Genomic DNA, 12,392 nt, shown 5'->3' with positions numbered 1-12,392 from the left:
TAGGTTGGCGATGCTAGTTAATGTGGGACATTGAGATGTTTGCCACCTCATCCAGATTAAACACGCACACATACACATGCATATTTCACATCCATTCAGTGTGGATGCAGAAGTGGAAATTTTCCTTGTCTTATGCCTGGGGGATTAATAGTGAAAATATGCCTTTATAAATTGAAAGGAAACTATCTGCTGGTTTAAAAACTCAAATAGTAACCAGAATAAAGTTGAACTATTGAATAGATGTCTAGGCTTTATGACTTAGGAGTGAGTATGAATCTCAACTAAGTGTGGTATTTAATTCATACTCGGAGTGAAACCAGACGGGTGAATTGAATAAGAGAAGGTCCCCTGATGCTGCCCTCTGGCATCCTTCATTTGCAACAGGCTGAATTGCATTTTATGGCTGCTATATTTTCTCATTTATCTTTGATTCCTTTGAGAGGAAGCAGTAACTCAATATATTAAACACTACTTAGAATCCTCAGCTCTGATCATGTTAATTCTATCAAGTGAGTATCAGCATATGGTTGAAAAAGAATGGAAACCTAGGGCTTCAGTTTCTTAGTTCACATAATGAAAGTAACCTATCTGCATGGGCTGGGGGACAGTATAACAAATAATATTCTTGAGATAAGAAAAAGAAGTGTCAAAGTAAAGAGCACATAGAATCAGTCTAGAAAAACCTGTGTAGCCTGGATTTTCAAATAATAGCGTCCTCTCTTCCCTTTTGGATAAAGCTACATTTGTCCATTCATTCATTCATTCATTGATACAATGATTCCACAAATATTTCTTGACTACATGTCAGGCACTGTTCTAGATACTAGGCAAATACAAGGGAACAAAACAAAGGCCCTGCCCTTATGGAGCTTACTTTCCAAGAGGCATGAGAGGCAAAAAAGAAAAAATGCAATATATGTCATGTGGTGCTCAGGAGGGGTATAAAAAAAAAAAAAGATTAAGGGAGATGGATGTGGCAAATGGTGTGGGGTAGTTGTTGCTGTTTTATAAGGGAAAGCCATGGAAAGCCTTTTAGGCAATGACATTTGTGCAGAGACTGGAAGGGATTGAGCAGTGTGATATCTACAAGAGTAAGCCAAGAGGAGGAGGGAGCATGGCTGAAGAACCATAAGGAGGCCTCTGTGGCTGGAGGGGAGGGAGTGAGGGGGAGAGTAGTAAGAGGTGAGGTCAGAGCGACAGCAGTGACATGGATTACAGAGGGTTCTGTAGTCCATTTTAGTGACTTTGGCTTTTTCTCTGAGTGGGAGTTCAACTTTTTTTTTTTCTTGATAAAAAGGATTACCTTGAACATTGGGTGGTAAATTGACTGTAGGGACAAGGGTAGAAAACAGGGAAACCAGTTAAGATCTTAATAGGTATTTTCAGGCAAGAACCAAATGATGTAGATGTTTTAAAAGTTTGTGGACTTTGACCATATCTTTGCTTTTTTATAATAGTAAAGGTAATAATTATGTCATCATGGATGGACAATGTTTGGCACATCCCAGCCACATTAGTAAGTAGTAATGTAGTAATGTGCAAAATAAACAATAATATGCTATGGATATTATAAAATATATTCTATATTTAATGTTTATCTAAAATTAGTTTTCTTCTGGAAGCTGTTCCTCCTCTCTCCCTATTTTTATAATTAATAATCTTGTGCTATTCTTTCAGCCACTTACACTTGAACTTTTTGTGACTCCTCTCTTTATCTACAGTTACATCCAGAGAGTCCTCAGGTTCAATGGTGTCTGCCTCCTGTATACCACATTGAACTCCTCTTTCCTCACTTCCAACTTTGTTTAGACTCTCCTTTCATCTTAGAGTTAGCCATCAGATTCTCCTTCTGTAATCCAAATGAAATGCAGCAAAAAGAATTTAGCTTTTGAAGTGAGACCTCTATTCAGATTGGTTCAAATCTTTGTTCTTTCATGTACAATGGTAGGACCTTTTGCATTTTTTTTGAGCCTCAATTGTCCCTTTATGAAATGAGCATGATAATACCTAAGTTATAGGATTGCAGTTAAGAGTAAGTAGAACTATGGTGTGTTTAAAGTGTCTGGCAGGTAGCAGGCACTAAGAAAATGTTGGCTCTTTACCCTTTTGTTCTTCCACTTCACTCCATCCTTCACTCACAGGCCAGGTCCTAAAGCATAGCTCTTGTCCATTATTCCTCTTTTCAAATATCTGCAATGGCTCCCTTTTATTTCATGCATTAAATAAATGCACTTTTGCTTGCCATTCTCTGACTCCAGCTTTCATTTCCAACTTTTTCCCATTACTTATTCTTCTCTATCATGGTATTCTTCTCCATCTACTTCATATTTTAGCAAAATTCTCTTTTATAATCTTGTTGCCATTTCTATATGAAATATCATCTCTCCATTAAAATTCTACCTATCCTTCAAAGGACTTCTCAAATACCACTACCTTCATAAAGCTGCTAGCCATCTGGAATTGATTTCTCCCAATCCTGAAACACCATTATACCTGGAAGAAGCAATGTTGTGTGCAAGGTCTGGAGACTAAAGAGCCCAGGTCCCACCACTTACTGTCATTCTGGAGACATACCTTAACCTCTGCATCTGTTTCCCCCGTAAAACGGGGATAATAGTATCTACCTCAAAAGGTTGTTGTGAGGATTAAATGCAGTGATACAAGTGAAGCACTTGGAATACTGCCTGGCACATGGAAACCTTAAATCAGTTTCTACAATTGTAGGCATAAAAAAATCAGCATTATTTTAACCATCAGTACCCCTATTTTGCAGGAATTACAAATTAAAAGCTGTTTGAAATACACTGGAAAGAGACAGACTAGGGACCAAGAAAACTTGGGCTCTAGTACTGGTTACTACTCAAAAACAAGCTGTGTGATACTGAATACGTCAAGCCACTCTGAAGCTTACTTCCTCTAGCTGCAAAAGCTGGGGTTGAACAAAAATCTTTAAGCTCTCTTTCAGTTCAGATAGCCATATGGATATCTAATAGCCACCTCCAACTCAACATGATCCAAACAGGACTCTTATTTTCCACTTCTCTAAATGCACTCCTTCCCCAGTCTTTCCCATCTCAGTAAATGGCATCACCATCTGCCTGTTTAAGTCAAAACTTATGAGTTATCTTTGACTTATGTCTTTCTCTCATGATTTAACTCTAATCCATCTGCAGACCCTACTGATGCTACTTCCAAAACATATCCTGATCCATCTACTTCTCCCCAACACTACAACAACTCTAGTCCAGTAATCTTGTCTGTATTGTTGCAAAAGTTGCCTTAACTCATCTGTTTCTAGTCCTGCCCTCTTCCAGTGTGGTCTGTTTTCCACAGAGCCAAAGTAATCTTTAAAACATAAGTCAGATAATGTCACTCCCCTGCTTGAAACTCTTCAGTGGCTTTTCATCACACTTAGAATGAAATCTAAACTCCTTGATCTCCTCCACACTCCTTATGCTTCAGCTGCACTGCCCTTTTTTCTTTTCATGCTAGTTCACCAATCTCATTTGCCTCTGAATCTAGCACTTGGAATTCTCTCTGCTTGAAATACTCACCCCCCCCCCCATGTCCGCATGACTTGCTTCTACTTTCATTTAGATCTCAGCTCTAATTGCCCCCTTCCTTCTATCAATAGGGCTCTAACACACCACCGTATTTTGTTTTTTTCCTAGTGCTTATCAGTATCTGAAAATAGCCTATTTGTTTATTATCTCTCCTCCCAGTAGAAACTAAACGTCCTTGTAAATAGGGTCCATTTCCTAGCACATGCCTGACACATAGTAAGTATGCAAAAAAAAAAAAAAAAAAGACTAAATGAATAAACCCAGTTTTAATGATATCAAAGTTTATGTTGATTACATGAACCAAGTACAGCATTTTTGTTTGAAAAAAAATTGAGGATCTATTGATTTTCCTTTTATTTAATCCACATTCTGAATGAACATTACTGAGCTCATAAGCTTGTGCTGGAAACATGACTGAACAAAACAACTGTAATACAATCACTCAGGGATGTTTTTTCCCCTCTAACCTAGATAGTTCTCAAATTTACTGTTCTCTCCATCTCTTCTTCCACACTATCTCTCTGGTCTTCTTCCTGTAGCTTCTAATCTCCTAATAATTGGTTCTCCAGACCGCAGCCGCTGAGCTTTTCGGTCGCTGTTACACCCGGGCTTGAAAACTTTCTTCGATGTTTTCATTGTTCTCAGGGTACTGAGACCAGACTCTGCCGTGGTCCACCATTTCACGTTACGCCAGCTCGCACTCTCTACTCCAGACCAAGCTTTCATGCCTTCCTCTCCTTCTGGTTACCGCCTGCCACTTGGCAGGTTGCCCTAACCTCCCATTTCCTGTAAGGTTCTACATCGCACCCATTTTGCCTGTTTCTTTATATCTCAGGTGATTGTCCCTTCCTCAGGGAAGCCCTCCCAGATAAGGCTAACCCTTCCCCCCTCCATCATACACCCTTGCATCACCAAGGGCCTCTCTTTCACAGCTCTTTCTTTTATAAGTACGACTCATGAATATGATAACTTTACTAATGTGCGTTAACGCAAGCTTGTGTTCAGTATTTATTCGTGGAAGGAACGAACAGACGAACTCCCCAAACACCCCTTACCCCTCCTCTTAGGGCTGCGGCGCAACTCTTACGTACTAAGCAGGCGCCGCGGGGGCCGACATTGCAGGGCGGCTGCGCGAAGGGATACGCACGCGCAGAAGAACCAGCCCGCTGACAGATTCTCGGTGGCGGCGGCGGCGGCAGCGGCGGCGGCCCTGGACTGCGGGGAATGGGAGTTCGCGGGCCTTGACTGAGCACCGCCCCCGCCTCCCTGCCCCCGACATGGCTCAAGAGAAAATGGAGCTAGACCTAGAACTGCCTCCGGGTACGGGCGGGAGCCCGGCGGAGGGCGGCGGCAGTGGCGGCGGCGGGGGCCTGAGGAGGTCTAACAGCGCCCCCCTGATCCACGGCCTCAGTGACACTTCGCCGGTGTTCCAGGCCGAGGCGCCCAGCGCCAGGCGGAACAGCACGACGTTCCCGAGCCGCCACGGCCTGCTGCTACCGGCCTCCCCCGTCCGCATGCACAGCAGCCGCTTGCACCAGATCAAACAGGAGGAGGGCATGGACTTGATCAACCGAGAGACCGTCCACGAGCGCGAGGTGCAGACCGCAATGCAGATAAGCCACTCCTGGGAGGAAAGTTTCAGCCTGAGTGACAACGATGTGGAGAAATCTGCCTCCCCGAAGCGCATCGATTTCATTCCGGTGTCGCCAGCACCGTCACCCACCCGGGGAATTGGGAAGCAGTGTTTTTCACCATCCTTGCAAAGTTTTGTGAGTAGCAATGGATTGCCTCCAAGTCCTATTCCCAGCCCAACGACCCGATTTACTACCCGGAGAAGCCAGAGTCCCATCAATTGCATTAGACCAAGTGTTCTTGGACCACTGAAAAGAAAATGTGAAATGGATACTGATTATCAGCCAAAGAGATTTTTCCAGGGAATCACCAATATGCTTTCTTCTGACGTTGCACAGCTGTCAGATCCCGGTGTGTGTGTATCTTCAGATACCCTTGATGGAAACAGCAGCAGTGCCGGATCTTCTTGTAACTCACCAGCGAAAGTCAGCACTACTACCGATTCTCCTGTGTCACCTGCCCAAGCGGTCTCTCCATTCATTCCAGTAGATGAACTTTCATCTAAGTGATTTTCCCAAACCCAAGACTTTGTTTTCGCAGTGGAGAGAGAACAAAAATCAAGTTGGAGCAAGTACTGAACTTTGTTGATTAATTTGAGGCTATTTCCTATTTGACCCTTTTCCTTTTTTGGAATTTCCTGAAATGTTATTCTAGAGAACTTCTATGTCCAGTTCCTGCGGGTGCCCTTGAATTCAGTGTAGTAATATTTTCAGACGTTTTCCCAATAAGTGTGTTGAAGCATACATCTTTACGCTGCTAATATGTCTAAATACATATGTTATTCCTTGATTTTTTTAAATAATTGAGAGCTCTATTTATTTATGGGATTATTAAGTTCTGATGAAAATATAAATGTTGAATTAATCAGCATAGTAAACTGATGTTTTAAAATTCCATATTTCATGCCCACACTAATTTTAATGTTTTTTTCCAGTGATTGCTAATTTCCATTTGATAAAGAACAATAACTTAACTTTTAAAGCTATTTTTAAAATATGCTAGTTATAATATATCAAATCAGTGGTTGTCTTTTACCCTGTGATCCTTGGGTATTTAATTTGGGGGCTCATAAGTGGATAGGAGGGGGTTGATAAAAGAACAAAGTATAAACGTTTGCAACAAATCTTTTTAAATTAAGTATATAAAAGTCAACATATTTAAGAAAAATGTTTTCTAATGAAATTTTAACAGTAGTTTTCATGTCATACAAATATTACTACCATGCAGGAAAATGAAAAATTTCTTTTTTTACTAGAAAGTACATTCTCTTGAATATAATCCTGAAGTAAAATGGGACAGTGCCTTGCAGTCGTCACCCACTGTACATGAGCTGAGACTAAGCTCTTTGTACCACTGCAAACCTAAAACTTTTTCAAATGTAGAAAATGTGTAGGAAGCCATGTTAAGCTCCAGCTGAGTACCCAGGCAGACAATATTCTGTCAGTTGTCAAACTTTAAAATACCCAATCATGCCTCATTTCTGAAAATCCTTGCCAACAAGGAGCCAGAGCAAGTTTTGGCTGCTTTTCTGCTCTGCTCATCTGTTACCTTCCTCGTTTTCCTTTGCTCAGGAAGGAAGCAGCTGTTTCCTTGCCAACAAGTTCTTCCTCCTCACCTCCCACAAAACTAGGGCACCATCGGTTAGACAAAGGTACAGTGTGACTTGGATTTCTGACAGTTAGCAACAGCAGTACTGTGGAATTGTTTCAGGAGCCTCTATGGTTAAAGATAGAGCAGGAGTTGACTGCCTTGGGGATGTCAGTTGATAAAGGGTCAATGACTCACAAGAGAAGAATTATTGGAGAGTCACATAGGTAACTCATTATTTACTTCAGGTTTTGTTAAAGATAGAATTGTTAAATGTTCTTTTCTTTGCCTTTTAAAATTAGGACAAAAATAATATTTAATTTGCATAATAAATGTTTTATATTATACATAACTAGATAGGTAGGTATAGAAAGAAAGAATGGTGCACAGAAGGGGAGGGGGAAGAAATAAAAGGCTTAAAGAGAGAGTGGGACAAAAAGCCCCAGCTTTTTTGAGATTATTGCCTACAGAGACTTTTACAATTATTTGGAATTTTTACAACTGCAAGAATAAATGGAACTGGTCAACTCTTGATAGTTGCGTCAAGGATTCAGTGAAATTATGTCGAGGGTAAGATTGTATGCAAAAGGCTTAAATTTTTCTGTTCTGAGTAATGTTCATAGGCTCCAGTCCTGACCTTGTTTGTCAAATTCAAACCTTTTGGGCACCTTGACCTGCTTCCAGAGGTACTTTAATCTTAACATCTTTAAAACAAATTTATCATCATCTCGCTTAATCTCCTCTTGCATTGCCTAAATCAATGTCATCACTATCTAATTTCCTAAATTAGCAACAGATAAGCATCTTTGACTTTCTCTTTTTGCCACTTCCAACTTAATCACCAAATCCCATCAACTTCACTTCTGAAATGAGTCTCATATTGCTCCCTTCCTCTAGATCTGTTGCCGCTCATGTAGCTTAAGTTCTTTTCTAAATGATCTCCCCCCGTCTTCTCCTTCCCTTCTGGTCCAGTCCTCGCAGTGCCTCTAGAGTGATCCTTCTAAAATATAAACAGTTTTTTCACTCTCTTGCTTGAAAACTTTACATTATTCCCCATTTCCTACAGTTTAGGAAACAATTTCTTTAGTGTATAAGGTCTATCATAATCTGTCCTTACTCTAAAAAAAATCTTCAATCCTCTGTTAATCCCCTTCCTAATACACAGCTATCCTTCTTACTCTGCAAATACTAGACTACTTGATATTCTTTAAATATACCATGTAGTTTCATGTGTCTGCGCCTTTGGTCAGGTGATTATGTCTCCTTAAAATGCCATTCTTGTCCTCAGCCAGGTAGATGCTTTGTCTGTTTCTACAGCATGGGAATTTAACTATAAAAGTAATATATACCTGCTGATAATAAAATATTTAAACAATGCAGATGTCCATATACTAAAAAATGAAAGTGTTTTACTATGCAAAATTCATTTTCCCTTCCCACAGGTAATCTCTATTCACAGTTTGCTGTATATTACAGAAGAGCGTTATTCCAGATTTCCACGTGTATATGTATATAAGTGCAGGAAACCAGCATGGCATTCTTGATCCCTTTCTTACTTTCTTTCCCTCATATCTAATCATTTACCAGGTCTTTCTGATTTTATCTTCTAGAATCTGTCTCCTTGTTTCCATCTCTACTGCCAGCCTCATCCATGCTACCTACCACCATTTCTCTCATGTTTCTGAAGCAGCCTCCTAACACCACTTATCCCTGTCATGTTCTCTCTGGTCTGCTTCCTGCTCGTTTTTCGTATGTCAGCTAGAGTAATCCTTTTTAAATTGCAGACCCAACCCCTCTGTCTCCTGGTTTAAAGCTTTTTGATTGCTTCCTGTTCTTATGGTATACCAAAATGTATTAATTCTGGCCCTTGCCCCTCCTTTCCTTTGTGCTCCATCCTCACTGGCTTGCTTGCTTCTCTTTACACACATCATGTTCTCTCCCATTTCAGGTGGTAGTCCCAGATATTTTTCCCTGAAAGCATGGAAGAAGGTGGTGTTGGTGGGGTGTCTTAATGTCTCTAAGCTTATTCTTCTAGAAAGGTGGTACCTTTTAAAATCAGATAAGGCTTTAAGAGTTTATATGGACACTTTACATTATATTGTTGTTCACAACTATAATTATTACTCTGTAGAATATAAGGCCTTAGCTTGTGTAAGAATTATCTTTCAAAAACATTTTTGCTATAATATAGTTCATATAATTTTTTTGACTATTGGTATTGCTAATCTATAAACTTCATCTTAGAAGCCTTAGATCATATATCAACATTTAAATCATAGTTTGTCATATATAATAAACCTCTGTGGTATATTTTTCTTTCTTAATGCTTGTTAAAAACACAGTGTAAATGGGAAAAATAATGGTCACCAAATCCCAGGCTGCTGGATAGCAGAGCTTTTAAGCATACTTGAAAGATTGATTGTAATCAAGAATAACCTGTGTCAGATTGCCTTCTAGTGATTACATTTATTAGTTTAGTCAGTTACATTCCTACAGAAAGACAACTCTTGAGATATTTGGCAGTAAAATGGGGGAAAGGGTCAAGGCTTACAAGCTAAACAGGCCTGAGAAAATTGTTTATAGATTCATGGAAAAAGTCTGAAGATCCAAGAGAGAGGTTGGGGAAAAGAGGAATACTTACCAGAACAATGCACTGAAGAAGGTGGTATAACCTCTATCTCCAAGGCAGCAGAGTCAGAGAATAGAAGAAAGAGTTGACCTGGGAACAGAGGTCTGGAAGCTTTTTAAATTTTTCTTCTGAAACAGGACAGAGATTGAAAAGACTAGGCAATGATATCAGTAAATACTGAATTTACTGATAGGAGTGTGGAAAATGGAAAGACTGTGTGTCTGATTGCTCCTATTTTCCAATTATTGAGGAGTCTAGGATATTTGAAAGTGGGGCAGGAGTAGAATTGGAAGTGTGAGAGAAATAAAGATTTAGTGTTACCTCTTAAGAATCTAGAGGAGTGACTTACAGGTGAGTAGAAGGTTTATTAGGCCACATTGAATATCAGGTTGCAGTTTGAATGGCAGGAGCAAAGAAAGCGGATTGATGTTGGATTTACCTAGGTTTGGGTATTATTTCTGTGGGTACTGGGTAAAATCCAGTGTGTGAAGCAATTAAGGATTCTGCTGAAAGTATAGTTTGAATAATTGGCCGGGGCACCAAGGATGCTGAGAAGTCAGCAGAAGGTGATGGACTAGGCAGTTATTTTCAAGGGCTTTCATTATAATCAGTCATGACAGAATACAGAAAACTTGGTCTCTCATTTTAGGGCTCTTGCTTTAGCAGCTTTGCCCATACTTTTCATGGGGCTCATTTTGTTCAGTTAGAGAATCAGGTCTAAAGATAAGCATTGAGTTTCACTTATTTGAAAAAAATTCAAGTTAGATTGCTCATTGTAGCCAAATAAAAGTTCTTTGTGCCTTCCCTAAATTGCCATCCAATTAAAAATTTTTCTTAAGAATTGAAACAAACTTTATTTAAAAATAAAGTACCTGCCATGTGTCAGGCACTGTTTTAGGTTCTAAGCAAATGCATTAATTCACTTAATCTTTATCACTGCCATCTGAGGTAAGTGCCATTATCATTCTCATTTTATAAATGAAGAAATGGACTCACGGGGAAATTAAGTAACTTGCCCAGGGCACCATAGCAAGGAGATAGGCAATATATTGTGGTGGTTAAGAACACAGACCGTGGAGCTGGATGGCTGTGGTGAGGATTAAATGAGCCAATATATGTAAAATGCTTACAACAATGCAGGGCAATTTCTGTAGAAGCAGCAACTCATTATAATTGTGGTAGTGGTAGTTGTCAGTTATTGTTGTCATCTATCTTAGACTTGTTCCAGGAATTTTTTCTGTATCAGCCTTGACTGATGAAACTCGTTTCCACACTCAAAGTATACTCTTTACCCTGCAATGTAGCCTATCCTTGTATAAAGTAAATGTTTTTGATATTCGAATGTATTTATTATAGTGAGCAGACGTTTCCATGTGTGACTTCCACCATTTAGTATGCAAAACAAGCCTTATACTTGTTTTGATAGTCCTCCCTTCACAAATCAGAAACAGACTCCTCTGTGAAATAGAGGGGTCACCTCATCTTCCTTCCTGATTTTAGAAGTCTTGAGCAGTCTCTTCAGTGTATCCCCTCTGTATGAAATAGGCCAGTCATAGCGTGGCAGCCAAGATTTTCACAAGATTGTGATTCCCCATAGGGAAAGCAAGAGCCAGCCTTCTAACATGAGACGTCACCAAAAATAATAATTTCACAGCTAATATTTATTAAGCACTCAGTATGGGCCTAGGCACTATTTTCAGTGCTTTTCGTATATGAATACATGTAATCTTCATGACAACCTTGTGCGGTAGGTGCTGTGGTTATTCCTATTTAACAGATGAGAAAACCAAATATATTTTCTCAAGTCCCTGTTACTTGCTGTTTTGTTGTTTTGTTGGGTTTTTTTTGCTTTTGCTTTTTGAGTGTCAGGCATTTTGTCTTTTTCTTATAAACAGAATTTTTTTCTTATTGATATAAAGCTATTTCCATCTAACTTTAGCAACTTTATTTTGCTAGCCCTGCCACTTCTATTTTAAATCAAAGTATATGTTTATTTAAAAGATGGCTTTAGACGTTATTATATTAGAGGAAGCTATCAGGATTGTTTTATTTAGTAATAAATTTAAAATTAAAGTGTAGAAGGAAATCATGGTTCTACTGCTTTATATAGTTTAAACTGATATGCTATTTGAAATGATAAGGAATCCCCAAACCACAAATTTTAGATCATTTTTAACTGTTTTCTTAAAATATACATGTATATATCTTTTAAAACGTATTTGTATTTGATGTATGCAATATCCATGGTTGTTCTTAGGTTATCATTCCTAGGAAAACAATAGCAAAAACCAGTATGACTCTCTCCTTCCTCTACCCCAAAACCATAAGTTTAAAATGGATCATTATTTTAGAGGAAAAAGTAACAGCAGGATTCAAAGAAGATGCAAAACTTCTTACTACACACATAAAAACAAGTTTGCTGTAGGAAGCTCTCCCCAGTGGGTAGATATTTAAATTCAGAGCAAGGCCTGATAAAGTTTTTTTTAAACTTTACTTCATAGCAAATCACTCACTGTTGAACAAAAGGACTTTTAAAGGAAAATTTCCCCCTTTGAACACATTCTAGAATTGGTGCTTAGACTTTGTTTCACGCTGTTCATGTTCCTGCATTAGACATTTTGAAACAAAGCACTGAAAACCACAATTTGTTCTAAAAGCTTAGTGTCATTTTTAGAAGTTCAATATATATATTAAATCATTTCCAAACATGGCTTTTAGCTCTATATATAGTTCGTTTGTGAAAATAATTTTATAAGAGAGGAAGGTTAGGCAGATAACATCAAATACTTGAGTCTTGTATATGTATACACACACACACACACACACACACCTCTTACCTGCCTTATGAACCTTTCTCTGTGCACTTGAAACTGTATTTAGTTTTTCTATTTCCCCTCATCAGCTTTCCGTTCTTAAATAGGTAGTTTAATGATGCTTTGTAAATGATGCTAAATATATGTATATGTGTATATACATGTGTG

At 38.9% G+C, this 12,392-nt stretch overlaps 2 protein-coding genes across 8 annotated transcripts in view; both read left to right on the top strand.

Moving 5' to 3' along the window:
• Positions 1 to 12,392, top strand: part of PIP5K1B (phosphatidylinositol-4-phosphate 5-kinase type 1 beta) — a 343,315-nt gene that overhangs the window by 89,038 nt on the left and 241,885 nt on the right. The window lies entirely within an intron of this gene.
• On the top strand, positions 4,714 to 11,425 carry PABIR1 (PP2A Aalpha (PPP2R1A) and B55A (PPP2R2A) interacting phosphatase regulator 1). The gene has a single exon (XM_037851235.1). The coding sequence runs from the start codon at positions 4,841 to 4,843 to the stop codon at positions 5,702 to 5,704; it is 864 nt and encodes a 287-aa protein (XP_037707163.1). The 5' UTR covers positions 4,714 to 4,840; the 3' UTR covers positions 5,705 to 11,425.

The sequence above is a fragment of the Choloepus didactylus genome, chromosome 10 (genome assembly GCF_015220235.1).
Source record: "Choloepus didactylus isolate mChoDid1 chromosome 10, mChoDid1.pri, whole genome shotgun sequence".
In the NCBI taxonomy this organism is placed as follows: Eukaryota; Metazoa; Chordata; class Mammalia; order Pilosa; family Megalonychidae; genus Choloepus; species Choloepus didactylus.
The sequence above is the reverse complement of the archived record's forward strand: the minus strand, read 5'-3'. Positions and strand labels throughout refer to the sequence as shown.